Source organism: Dromaius novaehollandiae, chromosome 3 (assembly GCF_036370855.1).
Source record: "Dromaius novaehollandiae isolate bDroNov1 chromosome 3, bDroNov1.hap1, whole genome shotgun sequence".
In the NCBI taxonomy this organism is placed as follows: domain Eukaryota; kingdom Metazoa; phylum Chordata; class Aves; order Casuariiformes; family Dromaiidae; genus Dromaius; species Dromaius novaehollandiae.
This window is the reverse complement of record NC_088100.1, coordinates 58714486-58742379: the sequence shown is the minus strand read 5'-3', so window position 1 is coordinate 58742379 and position 27894 is coordinate 58714486. Positions and strand designations below refer to the sequence as shown.

General features: G+C 40.0%; 1 protein-coding gene across 5 annotated transcripts in view; it reads right to left on the bottom strand.

The window, feature by feature from the left end:
* TPD52L1 (TPD52 like 1) overlaps nucleotides 1-26406 on the bottom strand; it is a 63960-nt gene extending 37554 nt beyond the window's left edge. For 3 of the 5 annotated variants that reach the window (XM_026105045.2, XM_026105046.2, XM_026105048.2), the window contains exons 1-3: nucleotides 26070-26406; nucleotides 7480-7560; nucleotides 5683-5798 (exon numbers count right to left, since the gene is read on the bottom strand). In XM_026105045.2, the coding sequence (XP_025960830.2) occupies nucleotides 5683-5798; nucleotides 7480-7560; nucleotides 26070-26391 (519 nt within the window). In that variant the 5' untranslated portion in view covers nucleotides 26392-26406. Of the gene's footprint in view, nucleotides 1-5682; nucleotides 5799-7479; nucleotides 7561-25662; nucleotides 25880-26069 lie in introns of those variants that run through there. The other 2 variants (XM_064508940.1, XM_026105047.2) reach the window with 2 other exon arrangements.
* Between the last annotated feature and the right edge of the window lie 1488 nt (nucleotides 26407-27894).

Below are 27894 nucleotides of genomic sequence, written 5' to 3'. Positions count from 1 at the left end.
GCTTTCCATATGGGCTAGCACTAGGCTGATCATTATGTACCTGGATATGTGAAGATTCAAAGGCTTCTAGTACAATTACTTTCCATCTGTTCAGTTGAATAGACACCTAAAGCTATAAAGCCCTAAGCAAGCATTAACGTTGTGCTCAGTGGCTTAAGTACGAACAACATTTTTGACCATATTAAAGACAGTAAGTTGTTTTTCTTTAGAGATCAGAGTCTGGTTTTGAACTGACAGCCTCCTCAAATTCTGTCTTTCTAAAATAACGGTAGGTACAAAGTCTCCCTAAAGTGCTCAGATATAAGTGACTGAAGACTGAATGTAGGCAGAATAGGTTAGGGACTTACAGTGGGATTTCCAAAATCTTTTAAGCAGGTTACAGCCCCAGTTCCCATAGAAGTCTGGCATCACCTGCTTAGGTGTCTTTGAAAAGTCCATCACTACAAATGCAGACTCCATGAGGAAAGTAGGGCTTAGGTCAAGAGAAATACAAGCTTTTAGTCCTCACGTCTCCCTCCTTTTTAAAGGCAACAAAAGCATATAGGGACAAAGTTCCTCCATTTTGCAGGCTTTAGAGTCACGGTTAATAGCTGTTTCTTCTTTCCCCTGTTACTGCGTGGGCCACCCGTAAAAGCAGGAAGAAGAGCTGATGACCTAAGAAATTGATTCCCGAGAGCAGCTGGCTAACCTAACATGTAAATCACACAGGTGAGTTCCTAAGAGAGGTACAAATACAGACAGATCTCCAAAATCTGGGACAAATAATATGGAAGAAAGACAATAGAGTCCCAGTTAGTCCAGCATATAAATGCAAAAAAAAATTTAAAAAGTGTTTTTTTCCCTTGGTTTGCTTTTGTTTGACTATTTAGGGCAAATTATGTGTTTTAAGGGATTCAATATCTTTTAAGTTGGTGGCATGCCTTAAACAAACAAACAGTAATCCTCTAACATGTAATCTTTCCCATCTTTTCCAGGAGACACTCATAAAACAACTCATGAAAACAAACCAGAGAGAATATCTACGCAATGAAATGGAGCATTTTGGATAAACTGGTACATACAAAAAATATGTAAATTCATATTATCTATATTCTGAAACATATATGGTATTACTTAAAATGTGAAAGAGGAAAAAGTCTGCTATTGGTTGGAATAATATTCACTGAAAAAGGGTTGAATGGTAAGTTGAGTGTTTATTGTGTTACTTTCAAGAATCATGGCAGTAGGTAATAAAAACATTAGGGAGTCCCAAGTGAAAACAGAAGACAGCATAGTTGAACATGTATTTCTAAATTTGTTTAAGCATACTTTTTTCCTGCACTACGTCACCCAATGTATAGTGTCTTGGCCTAGCTATTTGTGCAGCCCATCTGGTCAGGGAGAACTGAACCAGGTAAAAACCAGCACAGAAAAAAAAAGTTATCCTTCTGCCAGATCAGTTCCTAGATCCAGTGCTGAGAGCTCCACAAATGCCTGTGCCTGCCCAGCACAGGGAGCAGGAACAAGGGCTGGAGGCAGAGCGGAAAGGAAGGCAGCAACCCATTAAACCAGCACAAGCAGCATGCTGGTTGAACATGTAAGGTCACAGGCACATATCACTACTGACATGAAGGCAGACATGACTGTTTCTGAGCATGAACTACCCAAGGGACAGGCTTTACCAGGTATGGTTTAAAGAAATAAAGAGAGAGTTAAGCAAGCAACACTGGCAGCATGACAACATGTTCACACACACTTTAGAATGAGCTGGCAACTCCAGTAAACCCAGCCTTGGTGGGGAAACCAAGGCCACGGCTCCCTGACAGGAGGCCTCAGGAGCTGTGCTGACCCGAGGAGCTCGCACTGGCCTCTGTGAGTTGGTACATCTGTCTGTGGCTGTGCCATGACACTTCACCCCTGCAGCTGTGTTCACAGCATAGCCCATCCTAGTCATGCTGCCAAAAACACTTGGGAGGCATGGAGGTGAAAATATGCAGGAAGAGGTAGAAAGTCTGAAAGAGCACTGCCACAAAACCTTGCTTATCATGGAGCTAAGGCTTGCAGCTACCCGAGGTCCCCAGCATTGGATCAAACCCCTTCATCGTCATGTTTACTACTGTGGCAGCTAGACTGCAGGCAGTGTGGATCTGCCTGTCTGTGGCAGGACTGAAACTTTGCTTTGCTGCATAGATACAGCCTGTAAGAAAAGCTGGAAAAGGCATAACGAAAAGAGAGGGAAAAAAAAGTAATGAGGAAGGACCAGCTATATCGCTGGTAGAGTGCTTATAACAAGAGAAGAACAACTATGAAGGAATACACAATAACTGAAAGAAGATCACTTTGTGAGTGAGAAAATTATCTTTTCCTTTATATCTTTGGCTTTCAAATAAACAAGACTGCATCTTCCCTATGTTGTTCTTTGATGTAATCCTTTTTATGCCAAAAAACGTATAGAAACTTACAGTGGGCATACAGAAAAATTACCTCTTAACAAAGTCAATCCATTGGCTATTGGCATTTTGACTATCCATTTTATTTAATAAGCTGATTATTGCTACCGAATAGTTACTTCTTAAGAATTGCTTAGTAGTGTAACATGTATACAAAAACATTTAAAAATATTTGTAAGGAAATGGGAGCACCTTACTACAGTGCCTTACTAGTTTTTCAAATAAAGTAGTCGTTAACTGTTAACAGAATAGCCCAGCGCAAAAAATAACAGGCACTTTACCTCTCCCCCAGATCATGTAGCTCAAAGGTTACACCTCCAGGCTCACTGGCTGTTGATATGCAAGTTTACTTGGGTGAATATCTCCCAGTGACATCAAGGATACTTATCAATAAAATTACCCATAAATTTGCAGAAACAGGTACTCATATCTTTCCTCACACTGAGAATAAATATGTAGTAAGTAACACACTGAAATTAGAGCCTCCGGACCAGCTGGAAAGCCTGTAGGTCAAATCAGATAGCTACTTTGGTGAAGATACGGGAGGGGGAAGACAACAGGGAGTAAATGACTACTTTGATGGGTAGAATAGAAGGACAACAGATGGCAGTGACCGGGATAGCCAGAAGACCTCAGCCCTGGTCATGACTCAGGAGACTGTACCACACCACCCCCACCAAGGGGAAAAAAAAAAAAAAAAGAAAAGAAAATCTGCTTCTGACCTTGTGTAAAGCTTTTAGGCTACAATTTTCTGCCATTATTCTGAAGTATCAGACTGCCCTCCGATAATTCAGATGATTGTTCGAAGTTCCTGTAACATTTATTTTACTTGCACTGTAGAAACTCCAAGCCTCAATTAGTCAGAGCCCTGCTGTGTTAGTCAGACTACAAATACAAGATCAGAGTTAGTGCCTTCGCTGAAAGGCTTACCATACAAAGAGACTAAGTAGCAGGGGAGTGGGAAAAGAGAATACAGCAAACATACCTGAAAAACAATACTGTAAATTTCCCTTTTAATGCTGGGGAGGGAAGGCAAGAAGAAAGAGAATACAGCAAATATAGAAGACAGAGATGCAGCTCATTTTCTCCATTTAAACATATGCACACCAGGCACTCCTGGTAGTTCCTGATTCCATCAAATATTAACTGATCTCAGCATTAAGGAAGATTTGGAACTTCCTGAGCAGTAAGAAAAGGGTGACTGTTCCTACAGGCTAACATCGGCAGTATTATCCCACACATACGGATACGGAAGAAAACAAAACTACCACTGGTAGAGAAGAGTGGGGCTTTAAAGTAAAAACAAGCAACTTCTTGAAAGAAAACACTATCCAATTTCCACTGAGGTTACTTTCTGAAGGACTTGAGGTCTTACACATCTTTTTGTAAGTTTTTTTTCTAAGAATCATAAGCCTCATTTAAGTTTAGACTTAGCTCGCTCCTAATTAAAGTTTTCCAAATCTTTCTTAGAATAACTATCAGTTTTGTTTTGCTTTTAAGGGTAAGTTGTAAACCAATAAATTGCTGTGAGCAATTCAGGTGATAATTTATACATCAGTCAAGATGGTAATATTTGAAAGGCAATCTCTCACTTCTATGTTGGTATATAAATTAAAGCATTTCTACCATGAACCACTGAAAATACTCAGATCCCACAGGAATCAGCAAGCAGAAAGGATGCCCAGAAACTCATGGATGAGCTCGCTTGAGAAAGGCTTATCATTCTCAGATGGTTGCAGGAAGTTCTTTTATATTCCTTCCTTCCATCCCTCTCTTAAGTCCCTTTCACCAGAAAAGTGTACAGAAAGCAACAATGACTCAGGGAGGAAAAGCCAATAATAAACATGTCAATTCCTATCTTATTGCTATGTGATGAACTGAGTATGTAAAATAAGCTTCCTTCTTACTGGTTACTGAAGTAATAAGATCATCAAAGAAGGAAAAAGTGATGCAACAACTCAGAAAAAAGTCAGGCTTTATATAACATTAAAATGAAAATAATCCTTTCGTTTTTGTCTCACTAGGAAATTGTAAATCAGCATTTAAGTTGAATGACTTGAAAGTTATTAAGAATATGACTTCTAAGAGTATTTAATATTATGATCTAGCACTAAATATTTTGTTCTATGAAGGAGAGAGATTAATCTCTGCAAAAGAACTGTCCTCTGCATAAGTCTATTCTGTTTCATAGCAGCAGATGCTTCACAGAACACTGAGGAAGAATGGACTTAAGAGGGAATGCTTTTTTCCTAGTCAGTTTACATTTTGATGGTATATGCTCATGGTTCCAAATTTTCAACTTTCTAGCATTCAACTTGGCTGACAGTCTATTTTTGTTATATAAAGTTTCCAATCTATTGTCTTAACCATTCTTTATTTCAATTAAGACAAAAAAAAAAAACAAAAAAAAAAAAAAAAAAAAAAACTCCCTCCTCATACAACTGTGACTTCTGTTGTTTCTCTCATATTTAAAATAAGTAAATCTCCATTTTCTTCCCATTCACTCATTTTCCACTTAGGAATTTCACTGCTTTTTCTGCAGTCTTTAACAGAATTAAAACTGAATCCACTCTTCCACTGTAAGCCCAATTGAAACAAGCTCCTTAACCTTTATAATACAAAGACCACATAGTTCAGGCTTCTTTCCTCCCACCTTATTGATATTAAGTACTATTTTTTAAACCTCTTTGTGGCATTCTGAACAGTTATGGTGTCATGACATGCTATGAAGTTCTTTACTTAAGCAAAAACAACAAAAAAACCCACCTCCATGTCCCCCCCCCCCCCCAAAAAAAACCCCAACCCTCTCTAAACACATCAGTGCCAAAAGGAAGCAAAACTATGGCAAAATTATTGTGTTCATCATCATCACTTTTCTGTAATCATCATCAACAGCTTTTCCTTTGAGCATTATACAAAGAATCTTTTCCATCAGGAGTCACACCATGATAGCACAATTCCATAGATCTAATAGGAAGAACAGATTTCATTCTTCATAAATTAAAGTTTATAAATAAAGACAAATGGCATTTGTTGACTAAAACGGCATATTTATCTCTACAATCAGCAGGTAAAAGATGATTAACCTCCCAAAAATATCTAAGGAAATGAATCATTTTACACAATTCTAGCCTAGAATAATTTTATTAAAAGAAAGAGCATGCCTTTATGATGTGAACTTCATCATGTAATTAGTATCTTCCTGTTTCAAGAAGTAGAAGAATTAACACCTACAGATATTCAAATTCATTACCTTGGCTAGTTCAGTCTTTAACTCTTCTTTCTCTTCTTCAGAAATCATACTGGTGAAATCAACATCAGTGCCCATGTCTTCATCTGCTTCATGTAAAGACTGTGTTTCCAACAGGCCTTAAAATAAAGAGTTAAAAGGTCAAGACAATTATTATCAATCATTTCAGCCATGATATTGACATCTTCTAAAAATCCAAGGTTGATTTAATGTGAGTGAAAAACCCACAATCTTTTCCTGCTAAAGGTCATTTAGATTCTGCCATTCTGGTTCTGAAAAGCTACTGGCAATGTCAGATGAGAATGCTCATCTGATAGCAGATGAGATCTACTATGTGAAAGCAGCAATCACATCAAGAAAGCAATCATCTCAGATCCTACTAGTCCATGACTGGGCACTTCCTTGATTTTAACAGAAAAGCAAAGGAAAGAAAATGAAAATTGTTTTTCCTCAAAATGAGAAAGAAAGCTGATTAATACGGATCACTGATGGGACAGTGACAATATACTGAGCAATACAGCAAGTATATTTCTGAGCCAAATTCTCTTTAAAAACACTTCTGATTGATTGATTGCAGCAATTTGAAAATATAGAGATGAACATAGTTTGCAGAAGCAAATGCCATACCTACTGTTTGTACATGTCCAAATGTTTAGAGAGAAGCATACCTTGATTCCTCATCTAAAACTGTAAAGGGTGACCTATTATACCAGACCTTCTGTTACTTCTGACTGTCAAAGGTCAATACCAGAATGCATGATAACTAAACTAGGACATACATAAATGCCTGTAAGACCTGGACCTGGTTGGTGTAATATATTCAGAGGAAACAAAACATATCCTATCTTCCTATCATTCAGCTCAGAAAAGAATGACTGCCATGACTTCAGTCATTAAGAATATCTCATTCTTCATTTTCTGTATACAAAACAAACAGTGCAAAACATTAGATAACAGAAAACACTCTCTCTCCTTCAGAATCTGTTTTTAGAAATTCTCAGTTTGTAGCGTGAAAGAAAATTCTCCTTCAGTATACATCTCCAATAGGACTTTTCCCTATATTTCGCCTCTCTAGCTGAAAAATCAGTTATCTCAGCTGACTCCTGACATCTGTGTGCTATTTAATACAGAAGAGACCAACTTCTTTCTGAGGTTCACGCAGGGCCATGTACTCTATTACACAGAGATCAGAAATGTGCCATTAGTTAAGTTTCAGCAGTACAGAGTTGAAGTTACAAGCAGCAAGAGTTTGGAGTTTTAAACGGCTTCCAAATAGGTGCTTCGTATTTTCATGCATGTCCTTTGGAGAAGAAAGCAAAATTCCCCCCAGCTTTCTGTCATTTCTTCCATCTAGAGTCCTTAGCATACCTGGATTTCCTGCTATTTAGCAGAGTGGAACTGATTTGATTCTTATCATCAGCTTCACTGCAGAGCACTATGTGGTGACCTCAGCCTTGTTAATTATTATCTCCCACAAGTGGGGAGAGAAAAAGCAGTAACAGGTGCTGAACCCCTGCCTGGCACCATATGCAAGGAAAGAGCACCGTAAGCACCAAAGTCTTTTTAAAAGTGAAAATGTATAAAAGAAGTTGATACCTTAGCTACTACCCAAGAGACAGCTTGCCAGGAAAACCCAGATTTCCAAAATCACAACAAAGGAAAAATACATTTTATATAGGCTATTCAGCAGGAATATTCCCAAATTACTTTTATTAGCCCTCCTCCACCCCTAAACACAATTGTTGTTTTGTATTTGTCTGAGGTTTAACGGTGTTGCTATGGGAAACAGGCTAAACTTACCCCCTATAGTCTTGGAAGCAGGCTCTTTTTCCATGGATGGAGAAGCAGTACAGGACAGTTCTGGGAAACACTGGGAAGAATCTAGGGGGAACAGGGTCAAGGCTGAAACACCTTAAGAAAATCTGGGAGCACAATTTATAAAAGACATGAGCTGAGGAGATCTTAGCGCATTGGCACTTAAACAGAAGGTAGAGCTGAACTCAAGGGATATCATTAGTTTGAGACTGGCTACATAGAGAGAATTGCTGGACAATGGATAGACAGATATGGAAGCTAACAGGGGCCAAAATCACCAAAGACAACTGAGTGACACTAAACGAGACCAAGGGTCAAGTTCAAAAAAAACAAGACAGAACTGCAATTATAATCCATTCCAAAAAAACACATGCATGACAGTCTTCTGCATGATCCTCTGCGGTCCCATCCAGTGTCAGTCCCAATTTTTATCTCTTGCTTCTCATGCAGCTCCCAAGGCACCTTAAATTCTTGTCTGATCCCTCAATCCATAGGCATTACTGTCCTTCCACAACGGCTTCACTCCAGTCATCTCGCAGTTCCAGTTTCAACATCTCTCTACCATACTCTGTGTCTCAGTCTTCTTTCAGCCAGTATCAGTTCTTAATCTTCCTCACATGAGCACTGTCACTACCAACCTATTCTTAGAGTCTTCCTTTTCTTTTCTCCGTTTCTGTCTTTCCTTCATGATCTCTGTTTTTCCCAGCCACATGTAGCACCTTTCAGTCTTGGATGTCACCTTCCACCCTAGTCTTCCACTGTCACCATACTCCCTGTTGAGGACAACTCCACTGGCATCTTCTCAACACTTACCACTGGCCACTTCAGTCCTGGGCAAAGTCTACCGGCACAGGTAGGATGTTTCAGTTCTAGTGCTAGTTCTGCTGAACTTCTCAGTCTCTTTTACCAGTTGAGCAACAGAAACATCCTTCTTCACTCTAACCTGAAGAGAACTCCTTGTCAGTGTCTGGGCTACCCCTACAGACTCTCTGTCAAATTTGCCTCTCTTAGTCTTCAGACTTAGGAAAAAAGAAAAAGCAAATCAAACACATTAGGGAGAATACAGGCTTCCTGAAGCAGCAGAGATTTCAACTCTTTCCACCGATTGAGGGTGCAAATTTAAAACTCTGTCCCTGTGATTTAGATGCTAGAGATTTTAGTGTCTACAATTTCAAGCAATTGCATGGCAAAGTATACAAGTGAGTTTCCAAAGATTTTGTTCTTTTTAGGCACATATGTCTAAAAAGGCTATTTCCCCTCTAATAACCACTAAGTCCAATGTTAGATTTCAGAGTTAGAGGTCTCTTATACTAAATGTAATGGAAACAGTCAGCCTGGTACAGAATAAGACTTAAATCAGTGATTTAATCGACAAAGAGAACGCTAGAGGAGTTCATCCTCATATGAGATACCAGAGAAACCACACAAGAAAGAAAGGTCATTCATATAACATCTCTTTTACACAACAGGAAAAATGTCTGAGTTTGTACTTCTGAACACCATGGCATCCATTCCTCCAATGCACACACTGGCATTCCTACAGCACCTTTACCCAGGAGGAGTTCAGCTCAGCCCCAGGAGAAACTACAGTATTAGGGTGATTCAGGGAAGTCAGCCAGCCGCAAGACACAAAACTACAGAAAATCAGGCTACAGACGTTCTCCTACTCACAGGACAACTTTTTAGTTTTGCAGCCTCCAAGGAGAACAAGCACGTGCAGGGATTTTCACACCAATATATACATGAAGAATAGTCATTGTTATTGGTAGTAAAGCAGCTTCTACTGCTAGTAGTGCTGACCCTGAAAAATTCTTCCACCTTCTACTCTGCACGGGAAGCACAGGCTGCTCTCAACCCTCCCTGTAGGGTCCCTTCACACCTTTCAGACATTGATTATAGATGCAGCAAATACAGAACCATAATAAAATATAAAAACTCAGGGAGATGGCTGATATATCTTAAATGAAGCACATGAGTAACTCCTTAAGAATCAAGGAACAAGATAGGTTCTTATTAAGTGCATTTAATCTACCTATGCATTTTGTTTAGCATGCTTAATCTAGCAACTCATTAAAAAAAAAACACACAATGATAAGTTGATTCAGATAAATGGTTAGAGCTGCGAGTCACAGAATCCAGTATTTTGCTACACTATTACAGTAGCCAAGTGCCAGATTTAGGCATCTAAAAGCCAGAATTTTAAAATAACACTGCATTTTTACACTTCACCATGTACGTTCAATTCCAGCAATTATGTACTTTACTCCCCCCTGCAAAAAAAATAAATCTGCACTTTAGCAATGCAGACATTCATCAGTATGCATGCACAAACACTCAGCTTATACATACAGTTGCTGTAATTGAGCGGGCAACACAGAGCTTTCCCTGTTAGTTTCAGACTTCTTTTTCTGGGAGTGGAAAGAACTTAACAGGTTTCCAATTTACTTGGAATCAAATAATTTAACTTAATTACCCCAAAGACCAAAATATAACTATACATAGGATAGCCTACATCCTATATACTATACATCTATGCAGTATATATCTCCATATATGCTTATATATCTATTCATAGTCATAATATATCTAGAGTTATATATGTAATCTATAACTTTTCACAGGGACTAAAATAGACATCCAAGGTAAACCTTTCCTGTGAAAAGATACTCTTTACACTAGATTTGAATTTGCTGATCTCCAGGTAAAACCCATCTTTTCCTTTAGACTCAGGCTATTATAAATAATAGTATTCAAATGATCATAACCCACTTATTAAAGTATCAGTCAACCCATGATTGTTTTATACAACCCTAAAGAACAGTTACAACAGTTACAACAGTTACGACATACAGACTTTTTTTTAATTAAATTATCCATATTTCCTGTATTCACTCTCAGCAGAACCCCAGTTTATGAATGGTTTGCCTTGATTTCAGTGGCACAAAATGCAGAGAACCAGACCACTTGTTGAGAAGCTGCAAACCAGAATCTGGTCAGGTAACATTTCAGGCTGTGTTTTCCCAACAGCTTACTGTAAAATTAACTGAAGTTATTCCTTCTCCTAACTTACAGAATTAGTGAAAATATTTATTACTCATAGTTAAGGCCCTATCTGACATATCTGGTGTAAAATTTCCAAGTGAAACAATTCCAAATTGCTAAATTAGTTTTCTGTGTGAAGTGATAAATATATGCCTGCTCAGAATCATTACTGTCAAATTACCAATTGGTTTTACGTGCAGGAAGCTAAATGCATTTTAACTGCATGTTCACAAAAGTAAAGACACTAAAAAACCCTACTATATTAGGATTCTTAAACTTGAATATTAAGTTTAACTGATTTCATTGCATTGAGACTCACAGTAATTCTACAGCTGGAAGATACTTGATACTCTCTAGACCAATACGTAACGGTGCCTTAATCCTGCTAAATCAAAGTCAAGTTTTATGTAGTCAACAGCATTGCTAAGGCAGCAGCAAAAAGCAGAGCAGTTACAATCAGGACATATTCTAATGTGAAATGGAGCAGAATATAGGTCAACATCAACCAGCTTAAATTCAGACTCTAGTTGCATCAGTACAGATTTGTTCTCACCTAGTTAGCCATGCTGAGTTACACAGCTTATCCACTAAGACACAGTATTGTGATAACATAATTACACTAGTCCTAAGCCTTTAGCTAGTAACTCTGCTTTGGATCACAGGCATATACCAGCTGCTCAGAGCTCATGGGTATCTCTGCACTGTGCTGCATTGCACAGAGTAGCAGAAAAATTCTCCCGGTTACTACTTCTTCTCTCTAGATGCTGCCATCTCATGCATTTACAACTAGCATCTCCAGAGCGAGGGGAGCACTGTAAGTCCCTGCTGATGATGGAGCTGTGTCCTCTAAGGGCAGGTTTCTAGGAAGTAGACTATTACCATCCAGTGCACTTTAAGGGATGTCATATGAGCCCACCTACAAGTACTGCCCTCATATGATCCAAAAGCCTTGAATAATCTTCTTCTGCTTCTGCCCAATTTCATGATCCAATAACATAGAGCTAGTTGGTCCAGGAGTGACAGTATGTTTTGACTTTTGCCTAAACGTGCATTGGTTTAGTAACGAGTCATGGAAGGTTTGGTCAATTTGGGGAGGGAGCTGTACAAGTAGCTGAAATGTTTTCAAGATTAACACCAAATCTTAATGGATGTTTGTCAGGAGAAGCAAAATAATGTTAGTTTCAGGTTCCAAATGCTCCCCCTTTTCCAGGACTGGTATATGTGTCCTTTCTCTTGGAGGCATGGCATCAGGTTGCATTCCCTGCTCCTTTTCCTGACTTCTTCCAGGAATACTGAAGATCCTGCCATCGCATGCTGTTGTTAAAACAGGAAACACTGGAATTGCTCTGGTAATTAAACTTGTTCAGATGCACAGTTGGTGTAATTTCAGAATCATACCAGATCATCCAGATGTGGAATCAGAAATTAACTTCCCACCCATTTAGAATAACAGAAGTTGTTGGATGTGTAGATGGTTTTTGCTTCCTCTTGTAGCATGGATGTTGCAAGCTTCCCAACATGAATTATGAGCTTCATCTAATCCTGGATCTCTTCTATCCTCTCCTAGCAGCAATTTTAACCTTTGACCTCTTGGTATTGGTCTAAAGTGGAGGTTCTTCAAGGCTTGCTTACGCAGGCCACTAACAGGTGAGACATCAGGATGGGGGTAGGGGGAGCACACATACCACCACCTATTAGCATTATTTTTCTCCTCCTCCATTTGCCCAGATTAAGTCACTCTTGTTTCTCCCGAATTCAATTTCAGCTGCTGTGTCTCATGTCCAGCTCTGCTCTTCCACAGAAAAATCACGCAAGAAGCATCGAATGAGCAGAAGTGATCCTAGAACCTATTCCAGGAACCTCCTATCCCTCACCTTCCACAGATATAGGAGTCTTCATTGCCTATTCCCTTCTCTCCACTTCTTCCTATGCCCTTCTCTCTACTTATTCCATGGCAACTCAGTCAAGACTGAGGTCTGGCATGTGCCATCACAGGACTCTATCTGGAGATGGATACAAATCCTGGTCCACCTCCCTCAATCAGCCTTTCCAGACACCCCCTCTTCTGGTGACCTGAGATTGCTGGGGACAAGATCTGAAGGTTCGTATGGTCTCATCCAACCTCACATTCCTAAAACAAGTTACACTAAGAACATATCCATCATATCCATGTGTCACTCATTTAACCTCCACAAAGAGGAGACTTGTGAGTGTCTGAGATTGCTGGGGACAAGATCTGAAGGTTCGTATGGTCTCATCCAACCTCACATTCCTAAAACAAGTTACACTAAGAACATATCCATCATATCCATGTGTCACTCATTTAACCTCCACAAAGAGGAGACTTGTGAGTGTCTGAACCTATGTTACTCCAAAAGCAAACAAAAGGCCTCCATAAAGCACAGGAAAGCATATAGTAGGATATAAATCAATGTAAAGAGCTGCTTGGTTTACGCCATTTTTAAGAGGTCATACTACTTGCTGTCATATATAATTAGATAAAGCATACAGGAAAGATGAAAAGTATAGGATTACCAGAAATAAGGAACTGCTAATCATACAGAAGGATCCAACTCAAAAGGATTAAGCAGGCAACTATTTGTATTAGGGTATTTATACAGAAAAGTAGGGGGTGGATGGCTGGGGGAATACATTTAATGTGATCTTTAAAAGATTCATATGACAAGATAATGCAGCAACTGTACAAGGAGTTACAGTATGCTGAAACATTCCATGGGCATTTTAGCATTCTCTCCCAAAGTTCATGCTACTTATGGCTGAGACTGGTAATAGAAGGTTTACAGTCTGCTGTTAAACCTGATTTAACTTTGAGCTGTACCCATGCATATGTTTGCTACCAGGAATTTTTAATCACACAATGAAGTGATGACAAATTAACTATGTCACTTTGAAACTATAGGATCTGTAACTTTTCACAAAGTTTAAATTAATCGAAGAATAGAATGATAAAATCTGAGATAGATTTTTAGACTCCACATTCAGGTTTGTGAAGATCAGCTGCATGCACTTGTTTTAATCAGTCTTTTTTATATATTTTCTCCATATTCCTCTCAGGCTTATTTTGTAGAATACTCCACATCAAGCTAAGAAAACACTACTGGCAGTGACGTCTGTCAAATTAACCACAGTGACAACAAAATTAAAGGCAAGAACACCAGATTTTAGGTGCTAAAATTCTCTGACATTCATTTCAGGGAAACGTATAGATGATGATCCTTTATTCTAACAAAACACTTAAGTAGTAAAGCCCTTTTCTTTCTCTTATTGTCTTTATCATCTGTGTTTTAATTTACAAGAGTTCTCAGCATATCTGTTTCCTGACCAATTAAAAATAGCATACCTAATTTGTAATCTGGTACCCATATCAATGAGAAAATATTCTAATTAGAAGCACAGTAAGCAATGACATGCTACAGCTTCATTTGCCATGTCACTATATTGTAGCTAACAGCATAGCAAGGTACACAGGAGTACTGTTTCTCATTTAAAATTGGAAAACACTTGTTCACAAATTTAAATTGCAATTAAGTCTAAGTGATGAAACTGTAAGCACAACAAAGGAACTGTCCAGACACTGCATTAGTGTCTTTGATCTTCTTTACCATGTCAGTCTTAATACCAGATACAGAGGTGGGGGGGAGATGGGGGAGAGGTGAAGAGACAAAAGACCAGAAGCATATACAGTAAAAAACTAAATTGATTAAAAAATTTAATAAAAGTTGGAAGATTTTCACTACTATTTTTTTTCACTTGGAATTTATCCCAGGAGAACTTAAATAGGAAAATATTCTCTCATTTAATCCATCTAGTAAACAAACTATTTGAAGGAAGATTTTCCTTCGTCTTTGACCCTAACTGTGGATGAGACCAAACTGCTCAAGCCTAGCAAATACCATAGAGCCTGTCTTTCTCCTAAAGGACAGAGGTGAATTGGGTAGAAGTGACAAAAGCAATCCTGGCAAATAAACAAATAAATAAATAAAACTTTTTAAAGGTAGGCACCAAGCTTTGACCTAGGATCTCGTCTTCCAAGCAAAATCACTGAGACATCCAGCAATGTTTGGCAGGCGTATCTTATGCATTTTATCCAAACACATCTAGCTGTCTTTATATGAAATAATAATCTGGCTGGCCCAGGGAAGACAAGGGCAATATCACTTTCTAAGCTGTAGTGACGAAAATACAAAGCAATTGTTGTGAAATGTAACAGTTCAATGACAGCAGATGTTTCTTTCTATTATGTCAATACTGAAAGTAATGACAGTATTGTGCCACTTACTGTGCTTTCTATTGATCATTCTGTGCAACTTTCTTTGCGGTCAGGGGTAAGAAAAAGATGCCACAAGTGGAACGGTTATCGTGTCTTTTCTTTCTTTAGGCAGAACAGAAAAAAAAAAAAAAAGATGAAGTCACGATGGAATAATGGGGAATGAGAAAGTGGATGACACTGAGTCACAAAAGAGATTTGTTCTCTACAAATAAGGTACTCCAGAAACTGTAACAGACTGCATAAAACAAATGAAGGAATAAAGCATACATAATCAGACTAGAGAAAAAGAAATGCTGGGGAAGATAAGAGCTATGACATGAAAATGCTGCCAGTCAGAGGTGGAAGTTGTCAGTTAAATTTTTTAAAACCACCCTTACACACTAAAAATACACAAAGGTACATTTTTCTAATCTCAGAATAGACAGGCATCTTGGGTCTCATCCTCAGCTGGTAGATGTAACTGAGATCCCATCAATCGTATAATTGAGCTCACACATCTGCTTCGCTGAACCAAAATCACAGAAACTTAATGGCATGATTTAATAGCCTTTCTCCTAAGAAAGGATCAGTTTATTGTACTTTTCTAAAGCCCGATGCAAAAGGAAATCACTAGATAGAAATCTAACTGCAGTATAATTACACTCACAAGCCTCCTCAATCAACTTCCAACAAAGTATCAGGGCTGCAAGGAGTGATAAAATTATATTTTAATTAAAAAAGAAAATTTTCAAGTAACTGCAATATGTATCCTTCAGGTCACTAAAAGCATAAGTAAAAACAAGATTGTTAGAAGTCTAATTTAAAAATGAGCAAGATCTTGCTCTGTGGCCAGTAAGTTGCTTTCTTTTTCTCTAACCAGTCTATCTCAGCACCATAAAGCAGAAGTGTCACCTTCCCTCCCGCAAATGCACTCTCACTTCTGATCTTGTAAACTTACTAGGAAAAATGCACAACAAGCAATTATAACTAGGCACATGACAGATTCTTTATTCATTTCAGCTAAAAGTTATAATTCTTATTGCTTTTATACAGATTAAATATTTTAGCACCATTACATGTACTAAAATACAGACTTGGGAATGATGAAATGAGATGGGATAAATTATATCCCCCTACATCTGCTCAACCTTTCACACTGGGAGAGTAGAGATTACAGCTTTTAAGGACCAGGACTGTCTTTCTGTATACTGCTTGGCACAACAGGTCCATGATCTGCGACTAAGGCTTGCAGGCAGCATCACAATTATAAATTAATAACAATAATTCACCCACTAAGTGGAATGTAGGCACAGTTGTTCTCCCCAGAGACTACTTAAGGGCTGGTGTTAAACCAAGTAAGAGTGCACAGCCACTGTGAAGAGGCAGTGATTCAACCCACGGCACAGGCAGGTGTAGCCCCCCTGCTCCTTTTCTTTTGCCCTAGTGCATCTTTTTCCCTAAAGGGGATTACATGATGGTGCAGACTTCCACCAGGCTTCTCTAAAGGTACTTCACCTAGTCCTCGATATAGCTAACTGCAGTACAACTGCATCTGAATTTAAAAGCAAACAACAAAAAATATAGCTCACTTATCTTTATATTATTTTTAAACCTGTCCATTTTATCAGAGAGGAAGTCCATATATTCCCTTTCACAGGCCTTACATTTAAAATGACTTTATTTGTTAAAGTAAACACTGTAAATATATTGAAAAACAGCTTTTATTTTGTGCCTCCTTGCCTCCTGCAAATGCACTGCCTTACACAGTGAGGAAGCCATTCCCATTGGAGGTTTATCTGATAAATTTAGTGCAACACTGCAATTTTCTGGACAGGCTGAACAAAATACTTGTCAATCAGTATAGCACTGCGTATCCAGGCCTGTTCAATGCAAAGTTTCATTAGTCTTTTCATTTTTTTAGGCAGCACCTTGAACCATGGCATGAGATATTTATTATTCTGCTTTTAATGTTAAGCTCCATGTTAAGGCTTTCACAGTTCTTGGCATCATTAATTTTGCATTTATGGCCACTCAGTGTTTTGTACCACATTGTTAAAAAGCAACGTGTCTGCTTAGTGACATTGTGGGTGGAAGCATCTGGGGATAGGGTTCTGGGTATCTGTGAAGTTCCCGTATGAACAGGTTTCTCAGTCTCTCCAGTTGGGTAGGGTTTCAAGAGGATACACGCCTCTCCAGTCAGAATGACTTATACAAATGACCATATTCCAGGATGAGAGGCTATTTACTGGCCCAGGATACAGAGACAGGCACTTCCAGCCACACTGGGCAGTCTCAGTGCCATCTCTGAAGTCCCTGATTTACCCTCAAGTATCAGCCAAAGTCACAGCCATCACAGACAGGGCATGTGTTTTCTTCCTTCAAGATCAACAGGGAAGATAATCCGGAACCGAAGAGGGTCAAAATTGCATTAGATCACACTCAATGATAAGAATATCACTCAAACATCTGCCCTAATCCATATTGATCACCCAGCCTCGTATCATGCCTATCATAACTTCTCCTACGCCACCTTAAGAGGTTTTAAAATGTAACACAAGACAATCCTCTGCTCCTCACCCTTCTCCTACCTCATCTGAGAAGACTGTTCTGCAGACATTGTTGCAGAATGGACACATTTCTGAAATAAACTAGTATTCCAGTGCTTGTATCTGATAATATCTTCCATTCGTGCCTTCATCCCTTCTCAACCTAACTGTTAAAATCTTATTCTCCATTACCTTTCCCCAGTCTTCAATTCCCTTTTGCAGCACTTAACTATGACTACAATACTACTTACCATTTGCCTTTCAGGATGTATTCACTCTCTGTATTTCAGGGCAGACTCGGACATGACTGACATTTTTGTTCTGGATCTAGTTCTAAATCTCGTTCCTGCCTTTGAATCTCTTTGGAATGGCTACAAACTGTTATCATTAGATATTCTCCTTTATTCCTTGTGCTTAATATGGACTTTATCTATATTGATCATTATCTAGAACAACTTTCCTGCACTTCTCTAGTTTTTATTATTTTGAAGCAATTTAAAACCGCAGGCAGGAGACATTTTTGTCTCTACCTGAAGTATCTCATTTCCAGTATCCTGACAGCATCTGTTATTTAATTCTGTGAAGACCTTATTTAAATCTTCAAACTGCATTGTGATTCCATTTGTATCAATGACATTACTCAGTAGTCCTTTTTTTCCCATCAGTCCAACTACTCAAGTTTCTTCTTCACCATCATCTTTTCTTCATCATCACAGTTTCTCCATCATCTGACCCCTAACACGATTGCAGGATTTACACCTGCAAGACGACTTGGCTTCACTGGTTCTTTAGTCTTCGCACATGTATATAATAGTGTATAACACTGGTTAGATAGTTTAATTACATGGCAAAGATCATTCTCCCTAATTACGACTTTGATTCCCTTCTCCCACAATAATAAGTTAATAGCTGCCATCTGCCTATTAAAATACTTTGAGCAGAAGATAATTTTCTGCTCCTGGCATAATTGCCCCTCTAACTCTATAACATATATACATTTTACTCATCTCTAAGGAAAATCTGATTGTGTTTAAATACAACTGATCACTTTTTAATGAAAATTTAGCAGGCAACCCAGTACAGAAAGAGCATAGAGCAGCTGAAGCCTTCAGAAGACATTCTAGTTAAACACATTTGCTTCAAGTCATTCTCCAAAAATTTACAGGCTTTTCCTAGAGTGGCCTGTCTGAGATCTACTCAGTAGAGTTAAGAAGATTTTAATTAAAATGTGAAACATAAAAAGAGGAATTAGATAAGCACCTAAAACATCTGAGCCAACACCAGCATGACAAGTTATTTCCAAATTCACCCAAAGCACAATGAATACAATTATTCCAAGGAAGTTAGGCAAAGGTATTTTAAAACTTCAGGATCGTTATCAGCAGCTTTCTTGCAACTGCAAATATGCAGTACTTTAGTTTCACACAGGTGACAAGGCAATTTCCTTGAACAGGTGAACATAGGAACCTGCCTTTTAATGCTACACCATGGATACTGTTTACCATGCTTTTCATACTTATGATTTATAAATTAGTTAACTGGCAGTTACTACTTGTAAATTTGAAGTGTGGCACAGGTACTACAGAAAGACAGCTGTATTTGGATAGCTAGAAAGGGACAGTGTTTCACAAATCAAAGCAAAGCCCAGATAGAGATGAGGCTGTACAAATGGAAAATAAAAACAGAACGGATGGGTCTCAAAAGAGGAAGAAATAGCTAGGGCAGGATCTGGTCCATTGGGGCCTGGGAAAGCAAACAATAACTGCACTTACCAGCAAACAAAAGTATTTTAATGTCTTTCTTGCCGAAAGGTCTAAACTAAAACTGCATTGCCTGCTACAAAAACATTCTGTGCAGATACTTTACTGGGAAAACCAACACTGTATCTATGGTCAATTTTTGCTTGCACGAATATCAGAAAAGTTTTCAGAGTGTAATTTTATATCTCTGCCATGACAAAGATTGTACTCAAGACCGTATCACTTCAAAGATGTCCAATTCTTTGCACTTGCTCTGGACTTTCAGATAATATCTGCAAAAAGATCCCCAATACTAACATTCAGCTTTTTTATTTTTTATTTTTATTTTTTTTTTACAAAGAGAGACAGGGAATGAGACTGGGCACAAGAGAAAGAAAAGAAGATTTAGTGATAAAGCGCAACCAGCACAAACACTTGATAACCAAATATGTCTTTAGTACTATCCGCCTGTGACATGTAAACACACCACGGATGCAGAAGTGTAACAATGAGTTAGCTATTATACCATGATTTTGATCCATGGACCTCAAAGATGGCTAAGGAGCAATACCTCTGTCCTAGAGGTCAAGCAAATCAATGGCCATGCCCAAGGTTTTAGAGAAAGTCAATGTCACATCTGACACTCGAATCCAGATTTTTTTAGTCCCCTTTCACCCTTTCCAGTATGCGATCGTTTAGAGAATGCTGCAGTAAAAATGCCCATTTCAGAGAGCAGCAGAATCACTACAAAAGAATAGGCTACTTTTTTCAAAATTTGACATTGTGACTCTGCATTTCTATGGGATCCAAATAAACTCAGATAAAAGTAGCCTGCCCAGATCTAGTACTTGTTATCCCAAGGTATTTCTGATTAGTAAGAAAGATCTTATTTTACCGTTAAAACACCTTCTGAAACTGAAGGCTTACTATAGTTCTTCTAAACCCAAATTCCTGGATTATCCTAAAACAAGCTACTGAACAACATCTAAATTCCTAAATACAGTCATGTAGAACCTATTTCAATCACTTTGCAATCTTCTGCCAAGCTTGTGCCACATCATCAACCTTCAAGCAGCACATGGCCTGTAAGTCCACACATTTCTGTACAGTACTGAGCAAGGCAGCGAGGCACATCAGAAGGGTATCGGCAGACTAATCTTTCCACTAACACATTTGAGAACACTGACAGAGAGCAGACTATACTTGTGCTGCCTCACAGTAGGACCTCTATATTAACAGTCCAATGAAAAGAATAAGATACAGCAAAAATAATTAGAGCAAGAATTTAAAAACACGTTTCGGGGGCTGGTTTGTTTGGTTTTGCATAGCTTCACTACTGTAAAACTGGAAAAGTTGCAATGCACTCATAAAACCAGCTAGATTTCTATTCTAAAATCTAGATTTTAGAATAGGTGTCTCTTTATACCTGTTTTCCAAACCCCACCACATTACAGTCTTAGCTCTCTTGTGTAGCAATGAAACCACTCAAATTTCCTCAGCCTCAGCAAACAGAATTTCTTCCTGTGACAAGTGTGTTAAAGCTGAAAGCAGCACAGGTTCAAAAGGGTAAAATAAAAGCACTGCATTTGCTTTCAGACACTTATTTGCTTAAAATCTGGTAATATTACTGATAACTTATTCCATGCATACATTTTCCCTCCATTTAGTATAATTGCTTTTTTATCATTCATCCTTTTTATCTCAAGCTCTGGGCACTTTTGTTAAATATTTAAGAATTCTACTATAAATTAAAACCCTACCATTTTCACTTGACCTCATCTTCACGTGATCTTATTAACACAGCGCACAAGACCTCCAGCATGCAGTAAAATATGCAAGCTATCACTAGCTGGTTCAATTATCCCAGTATCCTCCTGACCCCTTGCAAAGCCCTCTCCTGCTTTCTTCCATAGCTGGGTAACGATGAGCTCCAAAAGGCAGTTAGCAGACAGCGCAAGTGCCTGGTTAACAGAGTTGATCCTGAAGCCTTTGAAGCACCTATGCCTAGGCATTTTCCTTTTAAAGATAGACTGGGGAATGTAAATGCACCTCTAGCAACGAAAGGAAGCAGCAGCCAGTGCTGGGTGAGGAAGCTAAGGTTTCCCTCGCCTCATCCTTCCCTTTTTCTCACACGTACGAACACAGACAAACCTGTGCACTGACGAACTTATAACTGAGTTGAGGGATTCTTTTTCTCATAGAACAATTTCACTAAATCGGCTCCAGGCCACTAGTCTGACTCAGTACTTAGGGGAGTGGTGAACATAGTACAAAATTGTAAAGTAATGCTCCTCGATATAGCTACCAACCCCAAAATGGGGTATGGGAAGCTGCAGCCCTCTCCAGTAAGACTATTTCCTTTAGTGCAGCAGACACAGCACTGCTGCTGCAGTGAAGCAACCTCTCCATGTGCTCCCTATCCCACCTTCCCACTATGAGAGTCTCCATCCAGGTTCCTCTCTCTTGTAGTAACCACAGTTAATGAGGAGGAGGGAGAGAGAACACCCACTGAGCTGACAACACCCTGTTTTTTGGAGTCCTATACACCTAACCATAAATAACGCAAGACCTCCTTACCACCACCTCCCACCACGGGAGACCTCAGGCATCAGACTACGAGATGGGGGGGGGTCAGGGAAAGGGCCACAGGGCTAGCAGCGTGACTTCTAATGGCAATCTTGTGATCATAAGCCCCAGAGAAATGGCACAAGCCTAGCTGCAGCTTCTTCAGCTCAGTAGCCCCCAAGCCAAATGCAGCTGGCCAGAGGATCACAAGAGAAGCAGGTCAGCTGCATCTGGCCCTCGAGGTCATACAGCAAAGGAAAGCAGTACAATGCTGCAGCCTGTGAGACACTGGCCTAGATGAGAAGATGTCTAAGATATGAACCAACTACATCTCTCAGTACCACACCTGACAGGGGCATGTACAGCCACTTTAAGCAAAACAGCCACAATGCACAACTACTAGCAGAGGCTGCAGAGTAGCTGTAAGAAATAGCTGTAAGGAGGAATAGCTAAGATAGCGAGATGCCTAAAAAACTCTGTCAGAGACTCAGAAGTGTAAGAAGATGGTTGAGTAGAGGCAAATAGAGGGGACTTCAGTGATGGGAAAGAAATATAGACATGGCAGAACTGATAGAAAGTCAGGATGAAAAAGGGATTCAATAGTAGTTTTCTACCTCCTTTCACTGCAGCTAGTGTTTTTCTTCCTTGTCGTTTGTTCCTAGTTTAGTTGCACCCTTCAAATACTTCAAATTACGTTTCATCATCTGACAAGGTACCTCCAAAAATGTAACACTAGCCAACGCAAAAGATATTCGGTAGGCAGAAGGGCAAAGAGCAGAAAGCTGCACATCAAAGCTTCATCAAGGGAAGAAACAAGGCAGGACAAGGAAAGGAGGAGGTATGATTATGGCTGAAACTAGAAAAAAAAGCATGTAAGTATTGCAAAAGGAGAAAAAGGGATTAAGAACAAAGTTCTAATGTTAAGAGTCATATTGGATTCTCAGATGAAAGACAAATGGAAGACATCCACAGTACTGTCACAGCTAGAGGATATTTAAGGTTTTAAGCTAGTAGCAAAACTATGCAGGAGTAAGTCAGTTAATCTGTGCCTGAGTCCAGAAAGAGTATCAGCACAGGAAAAGACACAGTCCCGAGTTTCCTGTCTTGCAGGCAGAAACATTGTGTTTCCAAAGTGTCTCACTTTAGAAATGACTGATAGTCATAGGAAGAAAACAAATATGTTCTTACGAAATTTTTTAGCACCTAGCAAAAGTACAACTGAATGGTATGTTCCCAGGACCCGCTATATGATCATTCAGAGGAAAATGTAATGAAAGATAAAAGCAGTCAGAAGCGTAAAGGTTACAACTGTTGTAAAGTACATTTATGCTGTTTATTACACATATGAATTTGTCTACACGGAACATATGGTTATTTCTTTACAAAAGAATTTTAACATTAATTACTATTATTTTCCATCTGGAAGTCTGCTTCATCTAGTCAGCATTGAATGCCACAAGAACATATTTAAGTATAATTAATAATTCCATTTCAGCCCATGAAATCTCTGTATTGCTTCAAGTTAAATATCACAGCATTTAACTTGCACAATCTTTGGGGCATGGACAGATATAGTGCCTTGCACAAAAGAACTCCTGAAGTTAGCTACGGCCTCTAGGCAGCACCATGACCCAAATAATTACACATAATAACTTTTTTTTTACAGTCACAGAAAGATTTATAAAGCTGATTCATGCTGCTCTGTAAAGATGCTGACAAAATTATTTTCCTGCTCTGAAGAAATCTACATTTTATATTTGCATGGGTGTATTTCTTGAACATGCAATTGATCTACTAAGGCAGAGCATCCCTTCAGGACAATATAAAATGGCACAAAAACCATAATTATGTCAAAAAGTCCTTTTGAAGAAAATCTTCAAAGTGTTAAATAATGAGAGACTTGACAGTGCTTTCGAATTCATAGCTTTTACCTTCTCTTTTCAACGGGAATGCAATCCCCCAGCAGAGCACACTGGAACAGACTATTCAGGATTTATTTCTCTGTGGGCATTTAAAGGTTCCTTAGAAGCAATTCATAAACTCATTAAAATGTATACACGTTTCTCCTGCTGCTTAAGCAGATACTTGAATTCAATAGATTTTCTTTTTTAAAGCAAATTGCTACTGTTTTGTTAGTAACCTTCTATAACTATGTTCTGCAAATTATATAGCGGGATTGATAAATTCAGATTTCTGGCCAGTGCTTAAATGTACTTAATTGAATCCAACTGCACTACAGACATTCAGGTTCAATTCTTTTTGCCAGCAAGGCTCCATAACTGCAGTAGCAGGCACTGAATTAAGTCTAGAAGGAGAGAGGGGCATTTTGGAACAGAAGTTTCCTGATATGCAAATACCATGATGCTTTTAGCTTGCACTGCTAGTGCATTAAAAGAAAGATTTTTTTTTTTAAGAAATGGGAGACTGTTCTGAGGAACTTCAGAGATAAAACACACAGATAGAAATAGAAAAGAAAAAACTTATGAAATGAGTGTAGCCTTGAAGAGTCTCATATTTGCCTGTCAGCTAGCTATGAGAAGTTTAGGATTACAAAGAAAAAGAATGAAAGAAAGAAAGAAAAAAGCTTCTGCATTGGATGCAGGAAAAAGAAGGGCTAAGAATCCTTAATGAGATAACACTAACGCAATACAAAATACTCTCATTAGCCAACAGACACCTATTCAGATGAAGAATGTATTAAAGAAAACACGTTTCTATGGCAGTAACAGCACTAGGAAGACTCAGTAAAAAGTTGTTGACCAAAATATAGATTAGCAAAATACATTACTGGCTGTATTTAACATATACTAAGAGTGTATTCACCTCACTAATCAGGGAGAAGAAAGAATTCACATTAACATATACCATTATCTCACTAATTAGAATCAGACACTGTTTTCCATCAATTCTACAGAACAAGAAATGACCAAATCCTTTATCATGCGCATCTATTTAAAGAACAGGAACTTCACAGTAGTTACCTGTACGAATGTATTTTAGAAATCAGTTTAAATACCAGCCTCATGCTGTAATCTCAGTGTTGACTTTTTTTCAAAAAAAAAAAAAAAGCAAACAGGAACTCAGCCATAAATCCATTTATTTTGCCAGTCAGCTTGAGCCATGGATCCACTAGGATAGCATATACAGCATGCTTTTGCTAGAGAGGCTCTCTCCTTCATAAGCATGATTAACTCAAACTCCCCGCTGTGTGCCTTTATGTACCACAGCACTTACAATCAACATTTGGCTCTTTTATGTATATTTTTAATACAGTTTTTACCTATTCTTGAAGGCTGTTCTGTCGCTTCATTTCAATAAGCATATGTCTCCTCCCTACTTCTATTTATTTTAGGGATGACAGAATATTTTCTAAACATTCTGCTTTCAAAGAAATAGTTTCACTGCCTACTTAGCAATTTTGGCTTACGGCCACGCACAGTGAAGTCAAAAGACTCTTCAGCTCTCAGAAAATAAAAGCGATAGCTTAAAGGTGAGTGAGATCCGCGTATGCTAAACACCTTATGGTGATCCAAAAGCCATCTAAACCTTGCATGAAAAGTTTCTCCTGTTCTTTGGCAGGTCAATGAATGTTACCCAGTGGGAGCTGAATGGCTTCAGTACCCGGTGAGTGACCGCTGGCACACAACTGGCAAAAAAAAGATTTAGTCGTAACAGTTGCAATATAAGAAGTGAACAGTTCGTTTCGGCTGCGTTTGCAAAAGCGCATGCTAAATAAAACAAAACATGGTAAACACTTTAGCATGCCCAGTTTTAAAGTTAAACCCCCCACCCGCCCGCAGAGCGGGAAGTCCGGCCGCGGGACCGCGGCTCCCGGAGGCGCCTCGCCCCGGCACCGGCGCCCTGCTGCCGGCTCGCCCGAGGCACGCGGGATGCTCGCCTCCGGCAGGCAGGGTGTGTTACGCTGCGGGGCAGGACGTCCCAAATAAAATTTTTCTAAACACCCGAAACCCTCTCGCACAAAGGCTGACTGGAACTTGTAACCCACCTACTGGTGAAACACCTAAAGAACAGCGAAGGGACACGGCGCTCGCAGCCCAGCAACGCGCCGCAGTAAGGGATGCCGGAGGCGCGCCCGCTGCGCGCCCAGCACCGGCGAAGAAGGCGCTTTTCCCGCAGCAGGCCGGGCCGGGCCGGGTCACGCCGCGCCCGCGGCCCCCAGCGCGGCCGGGGGCAGCTCCGCGCGGCGGCGCCGGACGGCTCGGGGCACCGCGACCCCCCCGCAGGTCCCCGCCCGGCCCGGGGGGTGGCAGCTTCCGCCGCGGCCCGGCTGTGGAGCCCCGGTGCGAAGCGCCGCCGCCCCGCGGGCTCGGCGCGTCCCCAGCGCGAAGCGGCAGCGCCCTGCGTCCCCCCCGACCCTGCCCCGCCGGGGGGCTTCGTCCCGCCGAGACTCACCCTGTGCCTGCGCCTCCATGGCGCAGCGGTGCGCGGAGCCGCTGCCGCCCCGCACGGAGCAACGGCTGTGGCGCCGCTGACAGCCGGCGCGCAGCGGCCCTCGCCCGCCCCCGCCGCCCGAGCGGGGCTGGCGGGGCTCCCTGCCGGCCAGGCCCGGCGCCGCCCGCCGGCTTCCGGGCTCCCGCAGCGGCCACTGAGAGCGGGGTGGCCGCGGAGAAAGGTCTCTGTGGGGCCGAGACCGCCGAGCTGCTGCTTCCGCTCCTGTCCGCCCCGGGGCGGGACGCGGACCCCGGTGCCGGTATGTTAAGGGTAAAAGAGACATTTTTGAGTTTGGAGGTCAGACTTGACCACCGTGGTCTGCAGTAACGAGAACAAGCTACCAAGGAGAGGCCAGAAGGACGACCTCCCTTTTGGCGCCTTTGCCCCATCTCCTGCTTCTCTTGCTGTTTCTGAATCTCCCGCCCAGCTGCCAGGGACAGCTTTTTATTTCTAAATGTGGCAATCTAGTCATAAAGTTAGCGCTAGACTCAGGGGCGATTCTGCTACCGCCGCACGAGGGTCCAAGGCTGCAGAGGCCCAACGTTCCCCCGGAGAAGGCCCTGGAGGGCGAGTGGGGTGCGCTGGGCCTGGGCACACGGCCCCCTCGTGCCTGTGGCCGCCTCGCGCCCAGTGACCAGCGGCAGACTTAGCTAACTTTGTTTGCAGAAGGGGCCAGAATAGTTATTTTACCAATAACACATTAACCCTGACTGATCATCCATATATTTGTCAGTTAGACAGCATATGTAAGCTGTGGATCTGGTGGTGGGAAATACTGAATGCCTTCCAGGGTACGTTGAGGATGCGTAGCTTCACAAGGCTGTAACAGCAAAAATAACAGTGCAGGAGGGTAAAGGCTGACAGAGAAAGCACTGGGCATTTGTTTGTGAACCTCTACAAAGTGGTAGTATTTTAGCTGAAGAAAAAGCCAAAAGAAAATGATCATACAGTGAAGTTAAAGAGAAAAGAACATTTATAGGTACAAAATATTAGAACATGCAATTGATTAGCTTAGAATATCGTAGAACATTGCGAAGTATAAACTTTATTATTCAACTTCACTCTTTTAACAAATTCAAAAACTATGGCCAAGGCAGCCTAAATTTATATACATCTATAATGTTTTAATATGCACATGCTGGTTGATGTTGAATTTGAATTATCAAAAACATGAATTATGAACATTTTTTCTAGGCAAGCCTGTCTTCATTGTGATTTGATATCCCTTTAGGCTAGAATTTACCACTTACAAAAGTGTGACAGAGGCTGTCAGAAGAATGAATTTCTGTACTTCTATCATTTCAAATAAAGAGAGGTTCTACTGTGGCGAGGTTTGAGCTCAGAAATGCCATAAACTTTTACATTAAAAAACCCAGGCCCCCAAGTATGGGCATAAATATGTGAAACAGCTGATAAGTTTCTCTGTGCAGGTAAAAATAGTGTAATTAGAACATGGACTTTCCTGCAAATACAGGCAGAGTTTTAAAACTGTCTAAGCAGGTTCTACTACGTGTAATGGAAACTAAATACCTAATCTATTTACATGTCTATAAAAATATTAACTTTCTTTCCCTTCAACTATATTGCTTATTTTTCCACACCAGAAGTAAGGAAAACTTTCCTCTGTAAGGAAAATCCAAGTAACGTAATACCTAATGAGAACTGGCAATCAACAAAACTAGTTCTACATTTAAGAGATCTTTAAATATCTTTAAGTAAACAAACCTATAATCTTTATGAGATCCATGGTGACATATTTGTATCATGAAATACATATTAATCTCAT